Genomic DNA, 23,348 nt, shown 5'->3' on the forward strand with positions numbered 1-23,348 from the left:
TGTGGAACTTGGAATGATACGGTAATATAACATCTACTAAATACTGCAGACAGAGCCAGACTGAGAGCCGAAAGCAGCCCTGGCAAATGTTGTGGGACCAGCCCCCTCACTGCACAGTCCGTCTCGGGCAGCTCTGTTCGGATGCACTGAGGCTTGTATCTTCATTGCACGTCACTGCTGGAACTACTGTGTCCTGTCCAAGCCTTTAGTGAGAACGGTCCGATAGGTGTAAATTGGCCCTCTAAGGTGAAAAACATCCCCTGGCCCCCAGCCTGCCGGGAAACGACTTATGCCCGGTATGGCCAGCTTGGCCCTAACTGCACCTTGTTTTATCAATAGTAATCAGGTGTGGTTTTACCAGACCAAATAATGGAGAACTTCTAATGAAGTCCCAAACGTGATTATTTTGGGTGTGCAATTACCACACATAGTGGTTTTCACCTGCACTAATTTGAATGGAAAAGATGGAAAAATTCAGAGTACAGGAGTGGGGGGAGTTAATAATAAAAAAAGACTTACCTGAAGCTGCCAGCCACCTCACTCTTCACGCCTCGGTTTTCCTCTTCTTCCTGGTTCCAGCAGACACTGCAATAGCATCAGAGACTCTCTGTGCAATCCCCGCACTGCTCTCATGCTATGAGAGCGGCACACGGTTTGGCCTTAGGGGGCTGGTTTAACGCTCGCTCAGGAACAGGGAGTCTGTGCTGTTTCTCCAACCTGGCTGTGCAATACAGTTGGGTTCGAGAAATCTAACTGCCAGCCAAACAAACATGCACACTTAGAAGTGCGCTCCACTCCTCCCTCCCATGGCCCGGCCCGGCCCGCCCCTCCCTACGCATGCTGGCTCAGCCAGCAGGTGAAAAATAAGACAATAATAAAATATTGTTTTATTTTTCTGCTACTGGCTCTGAGACAGTGGAGCGATGCTGCTCCGCCATTGCGAAGGAGTCTCCCCTAGCCTTATCCTCCATTTCCAGGAGCAGACCTCCAAATGGGAGGTAACACCTCATCGAGTAAATACTGTCCTGTGGTATCGCTCTTTACTGTGGTGAGGTAGTACTGCACGAAGTAACAAGGCACTTGTAATAATGGCCTTGAATCTTCAGAATTACATTGTATGAAATATAACCACACATGGTGGTTTTTACCGATTGAGACAGTGCCAAGTAAATCAAGACAAACGTGGGCAGGGAAAAACACAACATTCTGAGTTTTGCATCACAGAATTGCCAGAAACACCTTGTAGTAAGATGTTATTCTCTGACCTAAGGTGTGGAATTAAGAATGTGGTGGTAATACTGCACTGAGTGATTACTACAACTTAATGGTATCAGTGTTTACCAAGTGTGGTATTACCTTCCAGAATAATGGGGCAACAGACTGAGTGCCTTAATGTTTACTGCAGTTGAAGGAGCTGGACCCGTACGTTCTAGATCTGCTGTGTCAAGTCCATGGTACTTTTTTCTCAGCATGAAAACATGGAGGGGAGGAAAGTCGTTAACAATGTCAATCAAATCAATCACAGGTTCTTTTGACCCATAATAACCACAGACTACTAAATAAAGTTAGTTGATCTATTACAAAGCCAAAAACAACTGAACATACAGACACCTCAAGACGAGGGTGTAGAAGTACATCGGGACCAACATAAAGCCAAATCTACTAATAAGGTTGAGGCGGTGCAACATTGCACAAAGACAATTAGTTCAAGAATTAGGATTCAGAAAATCAGAAAATATGAGTCCAAGTTCCCATGCATCGAGGGTTGATGAAAATAAAGCATTAGTTTTTCCCTACACTAGCAGTAACATGACATCCCTACTTAAGCATTCTTCGGAATGGGACAGGTTAAGATGTCAGCGTGTGGAGTCTTTCTTAGAAGCCTCTCTACTTCAATGGGTCAGGTAGCATGAAGCTACTGAGGCAGGGCTCGTTCTAAGATGCTCTCTCTCCAAAGGCAGAGAAGAAGTAGGGCTCTCTTCCCTACTTGCAATGTTCCCATATCACAGGTGTCTTCCCAGGATTCCTTTCGGGTCATGCCATTCGGTCAGGCCACCTTCTTATAGGTAGTTTTCCACAGGACCGCGATGTTCCCGAACAGTAACAAGATTACCTTGATTCCCAGGCCTTCTCCAGTGAGAAAATACAACAATTCTCCTTATCGACTTTAACTCCCAATATATCCTTTTCTTTCCTTGTCTAACTCTTAAAACAAAGACATTATTTTGACTATCAAGAGTGCTTCTTCCACCTGCAACACAAATGTGAGAAAGAACAGAATTCAACATGCACATGTATTAAATAACATCCGGGTTGAAGTCGATGCAGGACATACTACGCTACTGATTCTTCTTCCTCACGACAGCCTTTGATACCCTGTCTCCTTTGAGATTGGTGCAGCGGCTCAATGAGATAATGATTGGGGGCTCGGCCCTCAAGCTACTTACCTCCTTCCTCAGTGATCAGGTACAGATAGTGGAAATGGGCAGATTCTACTCGGCTCCGAGCCCTCTGGTATGTGGGGTTATGTAAGGCTCCTCTCTGAGCCCTACCCTTTTTAATGTTTATGTTGCCCCACTGGCTAAGGTTGTTAGATCCTTTGGATTTGAGGTGTTGTCTTATGCTGACGACACACAAATCATGGTGTCTATTACACATAGCATTAGGAAATCAGCTGCAAATGTTGAAGGATGCATGCAGGCAGTCTCTTCCTGGATGGTCAAAAACTATCTTAGACTTAACGGGGAAAAGACAGAGGTCTTGATCTTTGGTAACCAACAGAACATTTGGTCTAACGATTGGTGGCCAGACACGCTTGGCTGTTGTCCACCCCCTGTACACCATGGTATAAATCTAGGGGTCATAGTGGACAATTCACTCTCTCTGACTCTGCAGATCAGCAGAACAGTGTCTACGGGCTTTGGGATCATTAGGATCCTCAGGAAAAGCTCTCAGTTTCTCTTGTTTGCTTCATGAAAACAGCACGTTATAGCCCTAGTGATGTCCAGACTGGACTATTGTAATGTCCTCTATTTGGGCATTAACAAGAGTATGGTGCGACATTTTCAGCTGGTGCAGAATGTTGCTGCTAGGCTGGTGATGGACCTTCCAAAATATCATTCAGTCTCGGCCTCCCTCATTTCTTTGCATTGGCTTCCCTTGGATCGAAGAATTTTATTTAAGACCCTTTGCCTGACCCACAATGCATTCTATGGCCTAGGCCCCGACTCCATCAAAGGGCTGTTTTAGCGCTATGTTCCTATCAAGCAGCATCGGTCCACGAGTAAAAATCTTCTTAAGGTTCAAGAAGGCTAGATGGGGTGGCAGGGCCTTTTCTATTGCCGCTGCTAGGCTGTGGAACTCCCTCCCAGATGATCTGTCGGGACAAGTGTCCTATTCCCTCTTCCGCAGGGCTTTGAAGACCTGGCTCTTTACACAAATATCAGTTTGAGCATATTATTTAAATTCTGTAAAATTGTCTCTCCTGCAGCGCCTTGACGCCTTGGGACTAAGTTTGCGCTCTATAAATCTAATGTTCGTTCATTCATTCATTTATTCATCACGGTCAAAATATGTTTCTTTATTATTTTGCCTTGCTCCATTATAGCCTTAAGCCAATAATAGGGTGTGATTATGAGTCGGTTTGTGGATTCCGAGCCGTGTATAAATCCCTGTTTATGCACTGGTCAGAATTACTCATTAGAAAGAATTTAATGTAGCCGATATTTATCGGGTGAGTTAAATAACTCAACCATCATTAAATTTCAGCAGGTCAAACCTGCGGTAATTTACCACGGTGAAAGCATACATATTTACTCCATCATGCGGAATTTGGTGCGTTAACACAAAAATCCTCATGTTTATCCCCAAAAACTAATAGATTCCATTTATTGCACCCGATATATAACATACCCCATGTTATCGTTATTTATCAGATGCAATAAGTAGCACCTATACTCATAATCTGGACCTAACTATAGTCAGAGTTCTCGACTTGTCTCATGTTCTGTTCTTAAGTGTTTTTGCTCCACTGACTTAAACCCCTAACCCACTTTGTAATTGTCATCTTGACTACTTTTGCGGGAGGCGTTCTGCCCTTGAACTACCATCTTCACTCTACACATTTACTCAAACTTAAAGTTTAGTCATACCTTTTGAATTTGAGTCAGAGCAAATCCATTTATTTATGAAGGCAAAAAAAGCTATTCTGATTTTGTGAATCAAGAACTAGGTTTTGTCCTTGTAAAACTTGCTGCTTGTGGATTGTCTAGATCAGCCCCTGTGCCTACTATGCCTGGCCTTAGCAGATCATTGCATAATATGTACCCTGAGCCTAATCAATATTCTAGCTTCTGCTTCCAAGAGTATTCTGGATACCTACGTTGGGCGATATTTGTTGATTGAGAAGTCGGGTGCTACTTTTAAAAATGACAGGAGTTCTTTACTAAGGGTTGGGTGGGTGCTAGTTGAATACAATGATAAAAGCCTGCAGGCGCAGCGCAAAATTGCACAGAGCCACACATGAACTTCAGCAACCTTTAGTAGACCTAGGCGTGCAAATCACTGTATCGGTTTCACAGTGTTTTCAACAAAATAAAAATTGGGTCTGATTTGAAAACTGAGCCTTCATGCCTAAAGAAAACCTCTCCACCTAACCCAAGAACACCCAATCTACTCCCTTTTATGATATTCCTGAGAAATGAAACACTTCAATGTTTGCTATGCATGTAAAAATTACATGTTGGTGCTAATGTTCCCAGTGGTATTTTTTTTATATTGTGAAGGGTCTGCCAGCTTCCACAATAAGGCTTTACAAAAACCAAGACAAACAAAACAAGCAAAGCCAAAGGGCTGGTAGCCAAAGTCATTCTTATTGGCTTTGCCAATGCTTGTATTTTAATGCAGGGAGAGCCGAGACCTTCCTTCTATGGGCTCAATTCCACGTTGTCTGGTTCAAAGGCACAGGAATACTGGGGCTGGAGTTACTGTTTATGGGTGGTAGTCATGCATCAAACAATTACCAGTTTTCAGTCCGGGGCTGGGCACTAACATGCGGGTCCAAGAATTACACGATTTGGCCCCAATTCTGGCCAATTTCGCAGCATTAATTCATCCTGCTTTCAACAGATGGAATTTTAATATGGAAACAGGCATGGAGTTACCAGGTGCGAGTCCATACCCAGTTCATTCAGAATGGGGCACTTTAGTATTCTCCGCAGCGAAATCACTCCGTCTGACAGATAATTGCTATATCTTGTGTCATTAAACCTGGAAGCAAAAAGCAGTCATTACAGGGCACCATTTGTTATTAGGTCGAGCCTAGCGGTAGCGCGCAAGCACTGCTCGCTCTGTGAGACTGCTGTAGTAGAGTATTGGAGAGAAGCCATGCCCACTCTCCTCCCATATTTTTCATTGGCTTGTGTCATTGTCTTTCGTAAATGCTGCCTTCGGATTCGTTAATAGGCTTGTTAGTTCCTCCTTAGTACAGCCTTGTCTTCATTGTACCCTCTCATGGTGACTGGCCCTTTTACTTCAGTTGTTACACGGGCCATTTTATTTAGTCTGTAAGCACTAAATACTTAATTGAGTTACTCTTACTGCAGGCCAGACATGCGCTACTTCAGCTGAAACCGCTTGTGTTTTTTTAAGGGGCACGGCCGCCCCCATAACACGGGTGCCCACTTTCAATCCCTTTAACCCGGCATTATCTCGTATCTGTTTTAACCCCCCCCCCCCCGAAGTAAAATGGATTTTGAAATTATTAGTGAATTAAGTCATGTGAATTCCAGGTAGCACATAATCGTGTGCTAATGGGCTGAAGCTGACAACAGCACATCTGTATTACATGTCATCTGTACTGAAGCCACTTGATGAGTTGTTTTCAAAATCCTTTTTTATTAACAACAACAGTACCACCAATACCACCACCATTAATACCACCACCTCCACCAATACCACCGCCACCACCAATACCGCCACCACCACCAATATCACCACCACTAATACTGCTGCCACCATCAACACCACCAATACCACCACCAATACCACTACCACCAATAGCACCACCACCATCATACGACCACCTCCACAACCACCGATACCACCACCACCAATACCACCACCAAAACCACCAGTACCAATACCACTACCAATACCACCATCGCCAATACCACCACCATTACCACCACCACCACCACCACTGCCAATACCACCACCAATACCACCACCACCAACACCACCACCAGTACCACCACCAATACCACTACCACCACCACCACCAATACCACTACCATCACCACCACCAATACCACCACCACCACCAATACCACCACCACCAATACCAACACCACCAATACCACCACCAATACCACTACCACCACCACCACCACCAATACCACTACCACCACCACCACCAATACCACCACAACCACCAATACCAACACCACCAATACCACCACCAATACCACCACCAATATCACCATCAATACCACCACAACCAATACTACCACCACCAATACCGCCACCAATACCACCACCACCAATATCACCCCCACCAATACCATCACCAATAACACCACCAATACCAATATCACCACCACCACCAATACCACCACAACCAATACTACCACCACCAATACCACCACCACCAATACCATCACCACCAATACCACCACCACCAATACCACCAGCAATACCACCACTAATACCACCACCACCAATACCACCACCACCATTATCACCACGACCAATATCACCAACACCACCAATATCACCACCACCACCAATACCACCACCACCAATACCACCACCAAACACCACTACCAATACCACCACAACCATCAATACCACCACTAATACCACCACCAATACCACCACCACCACCAATACCAATACCACCACCACCACCAATTCCACCACAACCAGTACCACCACCACCAATACCACCACCACTACCACCACCAATACTACCACCACCACCAATACCTCCACCACCAATACCACCACCACCAGTACCCCCACCACCAATACCACCACCATCACCAATACCACCACCACCACCAATACCACCACCACCAATACCACCACCAACCAACCACCCCCAACCAATACCACCACCAACCAATACCACCACCACGAATACCAGCACCAATACCACCACCAATACAACAACCAACACCACCATAACCAATACCACCACCAATACCACCACCACCACCAATACCTCCACCACCAATACCACCAACACCAGTACCCCCACCAACAATACCACCACCATCACCAATACCACCACCACCAATACCACCACCAACCAACCACCCCCAACCAATACCACCACCAACCAATACCACCACCAATACCACCACCACCAATACCACCACAGTACCAATACCAATGCCACCACCAATACCACCACCAATACAACAACCACCACCAACACCACCATAACCAATACCACCACCCACCACCAACACCACCACAACCAATACCACCACCATCAATACCACCACCACCACCAATACTACCACCAATACCCCACCAACAATACCACCACCACCACCAGTACCACTGCCACCAATACCACCAATACCACCACCATTACCACCACCATCACCAATACCACCACCACCAATATCCCACCACCACCACCAATACACCACCACCAGTACTGCCACCACCAATACCACCACCACCACTAATGCCAATACCACCACCAATACCGCCACCACAAATACCACCATAACCAATACCAGTACCACCACCACCAATACTAATACCACCACCAATACCACCACTGCCAATGCCACCACCACCACCAATACCAGTACCACCAATACCACCACCACCAATACCACAGCCACTAATACCACCACCAACACCAATACCACAGCCACCAATGCCACCACCTGAGTTCCTCTCGCTCACTAGTAATAGCAGGGGCAGTGTACGAGGCCAGAGCTTTATTTTTTAGGGGTGGAGGTCGCCTTTAGGGGTTGGGTTGGGTGCAGGGTACTTTTGGAAAGAGGGCAAGGGGAGGGGGTCAGGGTAGTTTTAAGGGCTGGGTTTTGGGGCGCAATTTTTAGGATAGGAGTGGATGCTGGTTTTAGGGCTAAGGGTGGGGAGAATCGGGGTCATTTTTTTAATTGGGGGCAGGGTTTTAGGCATCAGGGCAGTGGAAGGGATTGGGGTAGTTCTGGGAAGGGGTGGTTTTTAGGGCTCATGGCGGGTGGTCAGGGTACTTTAAGTGACATGGAGGGGATGGGGGAGTATATGGTAAGGGGCGTGGTTTTAGGCCTTAGGGCAGGAGTTGGGAAACAGGTAGTTTTAAGGGCAGTGCCAGGCAGGTTTAGGCCTCAGGGCAGGAGAGGGGAGGTAGGGTGAGTGCAGGCTTTGCTCTTTGGGAAAACTTTGGATCTATTTTAACGGCGGTCCATGCCATGATGCCAGCACCGGTGTCAAGAGTGGGCGGGTCCATGTGTCTTTTCATCTATAGTGACTATAACGGAACGCTGAGGGGGCTTTCTTCACGGTAAAATACATTATGACGAGCTTGCAGCCCACTAGGGCAATAGATTAACTTTATTAATTTGAAAGTAATGTCATGTGACACACAGCGGTACTGTGTGTGTTGGCAGGTCTATATCTACTAAAGTTTGTGGAGGCTCTTTCCTGCTTTAACAGAAAGCTGTCCATCAACTTCCTAACCATTACAAAAGCTTGCAGATGCAGCTCAAAATTGCACAGGGCCACATGAGCACTCCTGCAAACCTTAGTAGATCTAGACCCTCAAAGCACTCTAGTATTATTATTTTTTCTCAGTTCCCAAGCCAAAAATCAGTGCCTAGTCAAAACTTGAGCCTTCAAAAAAACATTGTCTCCTTCTGGAGAACAGCCAATCTGCTCCCTTTCACGATACCACTGGAAAATCAAACACTTCTGAATTTCTGCTACAAGTGAAAAATTGCGTGTCGGGCAAGGTTTCCCAGAGGCAGGCCCAAATTATGCTTTATGAAGTGCATTTCAACAGTAATAGTATTGTTTTTTAAGTCTGTTGTTAGCCGAGACCATTTCATTTGAGTATAATTATATATAATCTACTTACTCATAAGGACTTTCAGCAAGCTCTCGTCATCCATTGGTCTGCGGTTGTGCCACTCACATTTTGCTTCCACCAACTACAGCATACAGCATGGGAAAATGGGTCAGCCCACATGAGCCATTGGCTAACTCCACTGTGAGCGACCGCTTTCCGCTCTTTCACTAGATTCACACATAAAGTAGTTCCCTTGCGTGCCAGGGACTACTATGGCAATGTGTGCTTGTTGAGACAAAAATAATTTTGATTTTAGCCATGTTTTTTCAGATTGACAAGGGCCTGGCAGCTCTAACGTTTTACAAAAAACATGACAAGCAAACGTTAACAAAGCCACAAGCTTGGCAGCTACGGTCAGACCTATTGGGGTGGTGGGCAGTGGAGGAGCAGCTGGGGTGGTAGCAACTAAAAGTGGGCCGTGGAGGAGAAAAGTAGCACATGAGGGAAAGCAATATTGGAGCGATGGTACAAGCAGGAGCTAGAAAGCAGCACAGAGAAGCAAGGAAGTTTGGTGGGCAAGAAGCGCGCAAGAGAGCACTTGCAACATCAACTAGATGGCAGCACTGGGTGAGTGGCAGGTGGGATTAGCACACCAGAGAGAAATCTGGAAAACACATGCACCCGCATGGAGTGCTTAAGTAAAAAGAAGAGAGCAGTTAGGATAGAACCCAGCCAATTAAAGAGATGGTAAAGAGGTTATGCTCCAGGGGAAGGACATATACAATATGGTAAAACAGTACCAAGAGAAAATTGTTGAAGAAGCAGGCAAATGACAGTGACAAAGTGAAGCAATGGTACATACTGGTTGGGTTGTAAGCTCCTGTAAGTTCTTGGTAGGCACACAATAGGTCTTTTGCAGTCAGAGAGCCTCGGCCTGTGCATGGCTCCATCAGACCTGCTTTAGGACAGGATGTTCTAAGAATTCCCTTTCCCATTGGGCCTGTCAGCCCTGGGGTGGGATGTTCACCTTTTCAATCCACAGACATGCTTGATCCTAGCCTACAGCACCCTAGGCGAGAGACAACAGACTCGGTAGCGGACGGTGTTTGCTACGAGTGGTGCGGCGGACGGGCGAGGGCAAAGGGGGGTATAAGGGCCACAAAGGGAGGAAGCAAAATAAAAAAAATAAAAAATTACTCTTTTTTTTTTTTACCTTCAGCCGGCCATGTCACGCTGCTCTGCTCCTCTTCTTCAGGCACAGGTTCCCAGCCTGCACTGCGGCCAATCCTGAAGCTGCTCTCACATGAGAGCAGCTTCAGGATTGGCCTGAGCGCCCTCGATTAGCGCTCCAGGACAGACTGGGAGGCTGTGCCTGCTCTCTCCAGTCCCAGCAGTGCAGCTGGGGTTGGAGAGAGCTTCACTGCCCATGGTGGTTTGGCCGGCCTGAGACAGCCAGCCAAACCGTCATGCGCAGTGAAAGGAGTGCAATATATACCACTCCCCTCAGTGCCGTCATCCCACAGGCCCCGCCCCCAAGACTTGGCAGAAAAGGAGAAATAAAACGAGTGCCGGTTTATTTTTCCTTTCCTGCCATTTCTGGGGGTGCCACGCTCCTCCCAAAAGAAAATAATATGAGAAGCAGCCATGACTTCAAGCTCAGGGAAGAGGGGAGGAAGCTGTGGCTTCAGGCGGCCATAACCCAGCCACCTTTCTGCAATAATTGCACCCAGGGCAGATGTTAAGAGCATTGGAAGTGGCTAACTATGGGGGCCACCACAAACGACCATAGGAGGATATCAGATTACGACAAGTGCCTTCCAAAATGTCCCTGTTGCTTGAGAGAAGGGAGCAGACAAACGACAAAATATCCATATGCTTGCAGTTAGGACCACACTTGCGCTAGAGCCAATTGCATTGCTCTTTATAGCAATGACTGAATGTAAAGCTTACTTGTTACACACACATCCTCCTAACATATTTTTACCCTGATTGTACATATACACAATTTAAAAAATATGCACTTTTAATCCACTGGTCGACCGAAGCTGCTCACAGAAGTGTCCGTTTTCCCTTAATTTTGAAAGTCTGCAAAATTCGAGAAACCATTAAACTTGTAAAACAAACTTGAGCAATGCATGTTTAAAAGATGTGCCCACAAGTGCCAAAAAATGTCTAAAACGTATGTATGCATGTATTTGAAGTATTTTTAGAGATAACATGGCCGGAGAACTACAGTGCTGTCATGACCTTTGACCGTGTGCCTTTTTTTCCAGGGTTCTGCAGTCCTTTCAATATTGATGTGAAGAGGCCCCAAGTTTTCCGTGGACCCCAAGACGCTCAGTTTGGCTACAAAGTCCTCCAGCACGAGGCGGAAGGGCAGAAATGGTAAAAGAGAGTTATGTTATATAGCTTCTGAAATGACCGGGCCTATTACCTCAAAGTATTTCACAGGAGCAGCCACTAGGGCAATGTAGTGGTGGGGTTGGGGGTTGGAGGGGGGATTACAAGAAAAGAAAAGCTTACTTACCTGCCGGTCGCCGCCTCTCCTCCATCCTCTTCTGTAGTCTCCAGGAAGCACACAGGCTCCCAGACAACCCTAGCCAATCACAACGCTGCTGTCACTAGCATGACAGTAGCATCGTGATTGGTCTAAGCGGCCTGGTTTGGCGCTCAGACAGGGAGTGGGAGACCTGGCCTTGCAATACAGCCGGGTGGAGAACATGCTAAGTGCGCATGACGGTTTCATCAGCTCAAGACGGCTGGCCAAACCGTCATGCACACTTATGGTACAGCAACCACTCCTCCATCTGAGGGCAGCCATTTCCTGCCCCGCCCTAACATGGCTCGTGCTATGTACAAAAAATAAGATAATAATAACGTAACGTTATTACCGTTGCGTTATTATCGTTTTATTTTTCCTTTGCACTCAGTGGGGCGACACTCCTCTGCCTTAGCGGAGGAGCCGTGGCTGGTATTTAACGCACACTGTGGGAATGGCATATAAGTCTATTCCTTTAGTTTGGGGGGTTTCTGCTACATGCTCAGTATTTTGTTATATTGCTTTGCTCAGAACAGTATTGATTTGTTACCTTATGTAGATTTGAGTTTTGATGAATTCAAAACTAAGCCTCCAAAAAAGGCGCTCTCATAGAGAGAATACTTACTATGGTTTATGCATATCAATGACCACTGGAATTATGCGGCAATGGTGGGCCCAATCACGAGGCGGCATTGAAAAAAGTATGTGGGAAGAAAAGCCAAATAATGTTGTATAACGAGGAAGACACTGTGATAGAATTATTTCGTCTGCTATTTTAACACACATTAATACTGCCTGGGCAGAGTCGCACTTCGTTAGCACCAGTTTAACACCAGAACACAAAAATCAGAAACTAAAAAGGCCATCGGTTAACCTCTGCAAAGAGTCTGCCATTGCCTGATTACATATTTTAATATTCAGTGAAACAATTTTATTTATTTATTTATTTATTAAATTTGTAAGGCGCTACAGCTACCCAAAAAGGGTTTCCCGGCGCCGAGACACAGCATAAGGATGTCAGGAGAATTTACTAGCTATACTTGTTATACAATGAAGCTTTACTAAATGTTTTAGCCTTTTCAAATCCGAAGTAGACTCTTAAAAAGTTAGTTTTGATGCTAATATTTTTCCTTTTTCAGTCACCTATTCTGACATATTTGCTGTTTTATATTTTTGTCCTACAAAGAACTTTCTACATAAATTGCGGACAATACTTGTCTCCTTGGTGCCCAGCCTTTTCTTTTTATCCAATATCTGTCAGCATTTTAATTTGGTTTAGGTTTAAATAATTGAATTTTTTGATTTTTGTAAGAAATAGCTTCATATTTTATATAATTTTAATGTTTTTAATTCTTTGCTCTCGTTCAATCGTCTCCTGTGGATATTTATCTTGCAGCAGTTAGTCGACGATATAGATTTCACTCTACCATATAATTTCCTGTTTGAAGCTTTAAAATGCTGGCAGACTTAAAGCAGATTTTGACCACATGTTTCTATTTCCTCCTACACTACCCTGTTCTCAGATTCAGGGGTAAACCATGCTTATGCACGTTTTAAATATACTCGAGCGGTGATGCCATGGTTAAACTGTGTTTTTGACCATGGCCCATTGTCTAGCTGGCTTTGTCTATGTGAGAAACATACATATAATTTCAGTTCTTTTAGTAAACAACAATTACAGGTTATTTTAAAATGAGGCACAAAGGGCCCAATTCACACACCCAAAAATGTAAATCGATTCTGAACCTGCCGATCAATTACCTCCCTTGTGAGTAGATTTCCAAATTGTAGTCCATGTAAAATGCTTTTGTACATAGTTTTAATTGTGCATGCAAAAAAACTTTTGTTTTTGTTCTTTTGTACTTGTTTGTATTTGTTTCTTTATGGAGATACAGATTTCTTTACATGCCACCATTTTGTGAGTATGTTAAGCGCCTTTACACACTTGAAAGGGCTTACTACTGCCCCTGGTGGGGGTAAGTGTCCAACCATTTCCAGGGCTGGAATGAAATGAAAACTTGTTTGTGAATACTCCCAGACTTAAAGGTCTGAGGGGCATATGTACAAGCTCATATCGCCACCTCAACGTAACTTTTTACGGGCTTGTGGTGGCGATATGGGCTTGTACATATGCTCCTCAGGGGCATATGTACAAGCCCCTATCACCATGACAACATCACTTTTTACGACGTTGTGGTGGTGATAGGGGCATTGCCTTATTTACAAGGCACCGTTAAGCCACTTAATGTGGCTTAACGCTGCCTTGTAAATAAGGCCCCCGTTCATGCTATGCTTAGCGTGAAAGGGGTGGGCATGGGTGTTGCGGTGGGCGTTCCACTGCAACACCCATTGATTTTGATGCTGCCCCCTATTTACAAGGGCAGCGTTAATAGGAGGCAGCACCAAAATTAAGTTGGCAAAACAAGGAGAAATCCATTATTTATCCTCGTTTTTTATTTTCCCATTTGTGCTGCCTTGTGCAGCAGACATGGAAAAAGCAAAATGCCTTGGATTGTTTATGTACAGGAAGGTCCCCCTCCCTGTACACAAACAATCTTTAAAAAAAAAACATTGTGACTTTCATGTGTTCTGCATTAAGCAGCACAAATAGAAGTGACAAAATGTAATTTAAAGATTGTTTATATACAGGAAGAGGGACCTTTCTGTAAATAAACAATCTTTCCCCTGCACGCAGACACCCTTGAACTATGGTTCTAGGGTGCCTACGTTGGTGCTACACTGCTAAGTGTAGCGCTAGTGCAGGCGGAAATGCAAGGCAGCCCCATATCGTTGTAAATATGGTGCAGCCTTGCGTTTCAGAAGTGGCGGAGGGAGGCGTTAAGCCATTCCGACTGACGCCTCACTCCACTACTTCCTCAAACATATGCCCCTGAGTGTTCCCAAATGTTTCGGAGCGTTGCTATACCCCACTTCTCTGGAGTAATACAACACACGTGTTTACGAATTAAAATTCTGTTTTTGTAAATATCTTAACTGGATTAATACTTCTAGAAAAAGAAATATCCGAATGTGCATGTACAAGTGAATTTTAAAATCTGGCCCTAAATGAGGAAACAAGTGGAGAGGTTTCAAAAAGGGAGATGACTCTTTAAAATAAATATTCCTCTTTTCCACTTTAAATGTTTACCTCAGCGGTGCAGTCAAAAACCCCTATTTGGTTCTGCGTTTATGGATCGATTGTTATTAGAGTTTGTTACATTTCTTATCATCTATCATTTATGCTGTTTGTAATATAAAATTGTTGTCAACAAGACCTAAAAAGAAAGATTCCCCATTTAGTGCTTAATTTGTGCCTATGGGTCCGGTTGATGGGTGCCGGCACTCATTAGGTCGAGCCTGCCGGCAGCGCGCATGTGCTGCGGTGGCTTGGTGACCTCTTGCATCTTAAATTGGACTTTTAGCCCTCCTATTACTTCCCATTCATCAGCATCATTATCACTCTTTTTAACTGCCTTCTAAATCAACAGCGCATCCCAGACGTCAGTCCCTACGTCACTTCCATTCTTTGTGTGGGCATGGACAAAGTAGAAATTGATTTCTCAATCTCCAGCTCCCACTGTGATTGCGGTATTATATCATCTTTTTTACAGTTTTTAAAAAAAAGTGAAACTTGAACTGACCTGAAAGTATTGGAGCATTTTACATGGGCCCAAGTTACATTAATTTATTTTGGCATGTTGTTTTGGAGACAGAGTTCTGGGAGCTTTGTTCTTGACAGCAACTGTGCAAGGACAACTCCTTGTGTGTGCATTTGTTTTGCCCTTCACTGTACTCTACTCCATTCTGATCCACTCTACTCCGTTCGCTCTACTCCACTCCATACCACTCCATTCCAATCCACTTCACTCTAATCCAGTCCACTTTAATCCATTCCACTCAAATTCCCTCCACTTTAATTCACTGCACTCAAATCCAATCCACTCCAATGTATTGCTCTCCACTCTAAGCCATTCCACCCTGCACCACTTCCCACCACTCCCCTCTTCTCCACTCTGACACTGCATTGCATGGCACTCCACTATATGACACTCTACTCCGCTATAGAACACTCTGTGTCACTCTGGGAGCTTTGTATTTGACAGCAGTTGTGCAAGGAAGACTCAATGTGTGCACATTTGTTTTGTCCTTCTCTCCACTCTAGTCTACTCCACTTTAATCCATTCCACTTTAATCCATTCCACTTTACTCCATTCCACTCGAATCCATTCCACTCTAATCCATTCTGGTCCAGTCCACTCTACTCCAATTCTCTCCAATACACTCTATTCCATTCCAATCCACTGCACTCCAATCTACTCCACTCTAATCCAATCTACTCTACTCTAATCTAATACATTTAATTCGAATCCCCTCTAATCTAATCCAATCCACTCTAATTAAATCCACTCCACTCTAATCTGATCCACTCCACCCCACTGTGTGCCACTCCACCCTGTGCCACTCAACTCCACGCCACTGTATGACACTCTACACCACTCTATGCCACTCTACTCTACTCCACTCCCTTGTAGATCATTCATCTCTACAACACACAACTCTACGGCACTCTATGACACTCCACTTTGCTCTTCGACAACAACCACCCTGGTGTAGAACATGGCTAAAACACATTGCAGAAGGCAGTAGCTCTCACATGTACAAGATCTCATGGCTTTAACAGTGCTTGTTTTTGAAGCTGGGACTTATTTTTCACAACCCAATTTTGAGCAAGCGAGAGAAAAGAGAAAGAAAAGGATGACCAAAATAATAATGCAGAGCGAGAAATCAGATCTACTCCATCCATTCAAATCCAATCCACTCTAATCCTCTCCATTCTATTTCACTTCAATCCACTCAACTGCACTCTAATCCACTCTGTGCCACTCCACACTGCGCCACTGCTGTCTACCCCACTCTGATGCTACACTATATGACACTTCCCTATATAATATTCCACTCTCCTCTACGACACTCTACTCCACCCCACTAACTTTCAGCCATTTTGAACACCAACCACACAGGTGTACAGCATGGCTAAAACACACTGCCAAAGCCAACAGCTCTCACACGTCCGAGACCTATTGGCTTTGTCAATGCATGTTTTTGAAGCTGGTATTTATTTTCCATAACCAAATTTCGAGCAAGAGAGAGAAAGAAAGGGAAGACAAAAATAGGAGGAGAAATCTATGACGAAAAAGGACTTGTAAATTGTGAGCTAAAGAGACAGGAAGTTTTGGTTGGGGTAAGAAAGAGTCCGGATGCACGAGTTGGAACCCACTCTAGGCAACCGACTGCCGACGCTGGATGGAGGGCTGAATGGGACTCAACACACATTGAGGTCCTGAAGTTAGGGCTAGCTGGGGTGTAAAACAAATGTTTCCGATTTCAGGTCATGAGTTTGCAAAGCAGAGTGGGCAACATCTTGCACTGAAGGGAACTGGCTAGCTGTTGAATGAGTCAGCATGTTTTGCAGTTAAGCACACTTAATTGGTGGTAGGGTACTCTGTTGATTTTCCAGTGCCTTCACCTGTGTACACACCTGCGGAAATGAGTGTGGTCTTTGGAAACTGGCACGGCTCCGCGCGCAAGCCAATGAATTTAATGATTTTTGGCACGTGTGTGCATTGACGCGATTAGCTCCGCCTCTTCCTGCTGTGGAGCCTGTCTTTTGTTTCTTATGAACGTTTGTTTGTACTTCCGTTTCTGAGTGCCCAAAATCATTCACTTTGGTGCCAACTGTGACTTCCTGTTGCTTTTGTACAGAAAGTAACATTTTGGTTTTTGTGTGGCTTGAAGATTTTAATCAGATGGGCCTTGTATAAATTGCAAGCACGGATATTCCTTGAGAATGCATTTGTGAAGGTTGTGGAGACAAGTATTGTACTGTATTGTAATGTAAATGCATTTATTTAGCGCTTACTAGCCGTGACGAGGCGTTGACGCATGTCCTCTGTAGTGGTCTCCGCACACGTTAAAGTTTTTTTTTTACCATGGTAAATGTGTTTCTTTTATAGTAAAGGAAGATGGTGAGCGACTGAGGGAATAAGTCGTGAGCACCAACAGTGGACAAAATGTTGGCGCCAAGCACCCGGACCAGTGTTATGACCACATGAGCTATAGGGCTTCATATACAAAGATTATTTGTGGTCACAAAGACTGTAATATCCAAAATTACACACTTGACATCTGCAAAAATTCAGGTAGCAATAGACAGAAGGCGCCATATAAGTCAGAAATGACTCTACAACTCGCAAAGGGCATTTTGCGACCCATAATAAATTGAAAAGAGAAGTGGATGTGTTTTTGAGTTCCCCATCACGCCCTTTGCATTCACAGTTGCTGTCACAAACCATTGATCTATTAACACCTCCTGAAATGGGAGCATAAGGCATTGGAAAAGTAGAAGCTGCCCCCAAGGGACAGGTTCCACCTACTCCAGGGTGGTTGCCAGCATTGGGGTGAAACTAACAACTTTTCGAGGCCATGCCTCACTTGCAAGCACCCACCCCTATGCCATTCGCTGAATGCCAACTTTTCCTTTTGGATGTCGCCATTCAGTGAGTAGGAGTGTAGGTTCAGAGGTCTGCTGCCCCTCAGGCGTCCATCCCTGGCTTTGTTTTTTGGGCAGTTTTATATAGCGCAAACTCGACCCAAAGGTATTGGAGCGCTTTACATGAGCACCAGTTACATGACACAAGGACACATTCAGTTTTAGTAGGCACGGGGAGAGTCCGTTTTTTTGCCATGAATCACAGGATGTGGAGCCGACGAGGTGACTTGAACCTGGTTCCCCAGCTCCAAAGCCGGCATCTCTGGCCATTATGCCACACCCTATCCTTTCACAGAGAGTCGCGAAGGGACTCAAGACTTCTAACTATCAATGAGGCAAGAGTATTTGCTACTCCCTTCGATGGCCACTTTACGATGCAAATGGTTAGCTGATCGGTCGCAATGCGAATTGAAGGTGGTGTCACAAAGCCGCTGGTGAGAAAAAAATAAGGTTTCTTTGGGATCCCCCTTGGAATATCTGAACCCTGTCTGCGTAAAAAAGTGATATTTCATGAGGTTATGAATTCAAGCATAAACCTTTTCAGCTTTTAGGCTGGTGGGTAAGTAGTTCCGAAACTGTGGCTTATGTGTTAGAAAGTGACTCTTCAAAGTAACCACTCTGGTAGGGGTGGAAAGAAGATTTTGGAATGAGAAGGAGGTGCTATCTGTTAGGTAGTTAGGGTGAAATACCCTCAAACATGAATCTAGTAGCTTTAATACGAACAGGCTAATCACAGAGAATTTGATGATTAACCCTCCACTGCCATTAACCCACCTCGGGCTGGATTCAATAAACTGCCCTGGAGGCACAGATCATACAGATAGTGCTGGTGCACATGTAGCGTCCTTGCTGTCTTCAGATGGGGGTTGTCTCGATTTTTTTATAAACACTTTATTTTCAAATAAAGGAGAAAATTCACATTGCATTGCATATAAAGTCGTCACAATCAAACCAAAACTTTCCTGACAGTTGTAGCGCAATAGTATACATCATATCAACCAGTAGAATGGTAACACTCAGCCGACACCGGTCCCCGACCCTCCCTGGCCACCCCCTCCCGCGACCCCAATCCAAGTTGATGCACTGAAGGCTGTCCATGTATTGCAATCACACTGTGCCACTACCTCATCCCGTGGTCTCGCAACGCCACGTCATGTAGCTGTGCGACCTTGGCACCCACCTTCAGCCTACTCCCTCAGGCACAATGCCACTGCCTACCTGTGAGTTGGAAATCTGTTTGGCTGCGTCTAGATGTGCCCTCAGTGGACCCCAGATGTCTCTGGGCCGTGATGTCGATGGCAGGAGACTGACATATATCTCCGCATTGGTGTTGCAGTATGTCAGGCTAGTCAGCCAATCCTGTAGTTTGGGGGCCGTCTTTCTACCCCAGTGAATGGCCACTTCCGTCTGGGGGTTGTCTCATTTACATGTGTTATCATGGCTTATGCAAATGAGGGAAACAGTGATTCTGCGCCCATGCCGTTGATGCGTAGATCTCATCCCTGCCTATCAGAGAAAACGATAGAGGAACAGTCACGTGCTGAACCTTTAGCGGTCCACTGTGTCCGACATATGTCTCAAAGACTGAGTCCATTCCAGATTTTCAGGATTTTTATTGAGATAAATGAAGGAAGAGAGAAATTATCATTCATTGAATCTAATTAGAACTCCGGTACATAGGGTAGCCCACAATATATTGTATGCTCAGACCTCCTGGATCTGTGCTGTCCATCCTTGCAATAGATGGAAGATTGGGTGAGATATGCATTGGAGAAATTTGCTTAGCTGAATAAAGACTTTGTTTTCCGGCAGCTATAGGTCTTTGGGTAGTCTGAGAGAAGAGAAAGAATGAGGTATAGGGGATGCAGATGGAAGATGGGCAAAGTGGAAACCGATTTAATCTGTGGATGCAGTTTAAAGCTAGCGTCCTTGTTTGTGCTGCTGACAATTTCAGAAATGTAAAATGTTTTGGGACGTGTCTGTATTTCGTCGCATAAATTTATCAGTTCAGACATAAAAATTTAAAGTGTTTTTCAGTCTGTAGATGACTGTTAAGAAAATACAATCGGGGCGTTTTTATTAAATAAAAATGTTTTTATAAAAAATGTTTTACACTGCCACATGAATATGACTCTTTACAATGCGAGTCATCACAACGCGTGCCATAACAATGCGGTCGTTACAGCGACCACATTGTTACCACGCAAAGCCATTACTACACAAGTCACTACATCGATTTGCAGTAGATGGCGGGCTGACATTAGAAATTTATAATTTACCATTCCAACTCCAGCCTACGTAACAGTAGGGAAGGTGTTGGAATAGTAAACTATACTATTTCTAATGTTAGCACGCCATCTACTGCAAATCGATGTAGTGACTTGCGTAGTAATGGCAGTGCGTGGTAACAACACGGTCGTAGTAACGACCGCGTTGTAAGCGTATTGCGATGTGATGCCCGCGTTGTAGTGGCTGTTTCCCCTGCCACATACATCCAGGGACTAAGTAACTGCACCTGTGTGCCTGTAGAGGTCTCTGGCAACACATTACCTCCCTCCAGAGGGTTGCCGTCGGGAGGCACTCTGACTGTGCTTCCTGTCTTTAGGGTGTATATTCAATGCACTCCTGATTGCCTCTTTGCTCTGTAACCACGTCCATAATATGGTAGGGGCGCAGAGGCAGTGTTTCCCTCATTTGCATAGGCCATGCTCCTTGTAAATGAGGGAAGGCACATCTTAAGACAGCAATGGCGTTACATGTGCACCGGCACAATCTATATTACAGAAAGGACTGTGCAATCAACTGCGGTACCGTCTGTAATACCAAAATGCCCTGGGTGCAGAAATGAGTGCACACATGTGTTGTACTCCTGGGGCAGTTTATGTAATACAGCCCAAGGTGACTCCAAATAAACCAGAAGAGTCTAAGTCTAAATCACTTTCCATAGAATATCAGGCCATTGATGACAGCAGCCCAAACAAGCATTGGCAAAGCCAAAAGGTCTCGGCCTTGTCAATGTGAATGTCTTTTAGCCATGTTGTCTAGCAGTACATCTGCTGTTCAGCATGGATGAAAGTCATTGAAAGCCAAGAATCGCAGGATGCTGAGCCGACGCTGAGTCCTATTGCCTCCCATGATGAGTTTATTGTTCTGCTCCTCTTAACACAAAAAGGCGCTATGATGTGGTCTGCTCTGGCTGCATCATAACACTTTTTCAGTGACTTTCAGCCATGCTGAACAGCAGATGTGCTGCTAGACAACATGGCTAAAATACATCCACATTGACAAGGCCAATAGCTCGGGCATTGCCGATATCTATTGGCTTTGCCAATGCTTGTTCAGTGTTGACTGGGTCTTGCTGAACAAATGTGGAAGTGATAGTGAGAAACTGTTGAGAAGCTTTGAAGTGAATTGAGGATGTGGTGTAATGGCCAGAGCTACCGAAAGGGGAACTGGAGATCCAGGTTCGAATCTTGGGGTCAGTTGAACAGTTTGTGATTTTGGGCTAATCCCTTGCGCTTTCCCCTGCATACGACAATGGAAATGCCATTGTGCAATATAACTGGTGAGCTTTTAAAGCACTCCAATACTATCGGCTTGTATTAGCACCATGACAAGCGCTCCAGTACCTTCCGATTGTGCAAAAAATAAATAAAAGCAGTAGCGACTAGGGAGGTAGTGGGGCTACGGGTCACGCAGGGAAGCAGGAGCAGATGGGGATTGTGGTAAATAATTTAATTACCGGAACTTAATTTGATGCGGAAAAGTAATAATAATAGCTCAGAAAAATAAGAGGCAGAATCCGTGGTATTAGAGGTTCGGAACGGGCTTTATTCCAAAATCAATTCGAATTGATGGACTCCATATTCCATCACCACGAAGGTTCAGGAAGTGAAGGGCAACTTTATTGACAAGTAATCATTTTTATACAATAGGCATTACAGTGAAACAGATGCAGAAAGCCTAACAAAAGATAAAACATACATGCGTAACTAAAGTGGGTGTAACTGGGCGTAACTTAAAGAACGTCATCAGGTATGATGTCACAATAGGGTGGTTCCATGGAAGAATTTTGCAATGTCAGCAGAAATATTCGGCAGAGATGCGCGCGCAGCAGCATGACGTGTGATTGACGTGCAACTAGGGGGTGAAGGGGACTTGACATTTAGCTCTACATGTGGAGACAGAAGTCTGGGGGGTCAAGTCAACCTAATCCCAAATCATATCTAACATCCTATGTTTAAAGAACTATGTTATCCAAAAGGAAAGGTCTTTCGAACAAAATCTATTCTATACTGACTGTGAGTGCGTGTACAAGCGTCTAAGTGTCTACACTAGATGCGGGGGCAGAAATCTTCCATAGTAACAGGGCTATGAATTACTTGCATAAAGACAGAGAAGCCGGGCCCTTTGCTCGGTAGCTGGAAGAATGTTTACTTGAACTACTAGACAGGAATGCATTGGATAGGGAGCGGAGCAGATAATCTCGAAGGTGAAATACAGTTTTTTTTGGCAGGCAACAGGCTGGAGTCAGGCACCGTTAGCCGCGCAGGGAGTAGGACAAAGTTCATGGATACAGATGCGAGCTCAGACTGGAGCTTTCAGAGGCAGAAGGCAGGAAAAGGCTTAATGGCAGAATCAGGGCCTACTCGCCTGGACTGAAAAATGGGATAAATGAACCATATAAAGCCGGTGGCCTTTCATACTTAGAAATAGAATATCCGGCCCATTCATGGCGGATCTGAAAGAGGACATGTTGACGGTGGACGCACATGTGTTTGCGTCTTCATAACTGGAACTGGAGGGATCATACATGTACTTGTGATTTATACATGAAACCGTTGGGGTCCAAGATAGGGGACATAACTGATCATAAAAATCCATATTTCCACATTCCCTCCTTGTCCCCTACTTGCCCTTAAGAGATATCAATCTTCATCAATCCGTTGATCTGTTCGTATAGCATCATTTGTTCTTCTTTTTTCTTCTGGGATGAATGAAATCTTGGTGGTGGAATACACGATGTGGCACACAGACCACAAATCGCTGGTCCACATTGTAGGCATAAGCAGCAACTGAATAGTATGAGAAAGCCAATACCTAGGAAGGATAGGACCCTCCATCCAAAGGTAGATAATACACTCCAAAACCAACCGGACCAAGTCCAGGTGCCTGGATTCTGGTGTATCTGGCTTACAATCTTATGAAGGCGAGTTATGGCTTTATAT

General features: G+C 44.8%; 1 protein-coding gene across 2 annotated transcripts in view; it reads left to right on the forward strand.

Annotated features, from left to right (window-relative positions):
* Positions 1–23,348, forward strand: part of ITGA10 (integrin subunit alpha 10) — a 307,154-nt gene that overhangs the window by 64,433 nt on the left and 219,373 nt on the right. For both annotated transcript variants that reach the window (XM_085637685.1, XM_085637688.1), the window contains exon 2: positions 11,305–11,416. In XM_085637685.1, coding sequence (XP_085493811.1) covers positions 11,305–11,416 — 112 coding nt within the window. The remainder of the gene's footprint in view (positions 1–11,304; positions 11,417–23,348) is intronic.

This window comes from Triturus cristatus, chromosome 12, assembly GCF_964204655.1.
Source record: "Triturus cristatus chromosome 12, aTriCri1.1, whole genome shotgun sequence".
In the NCBI taxonomy this organism is placed as follows: domain Eukaryota; kingdom Metazoa; phylum Chordata; class Amphibia; order Caudata; family Salamandridae; genus Triturus; species Triturus cristatus.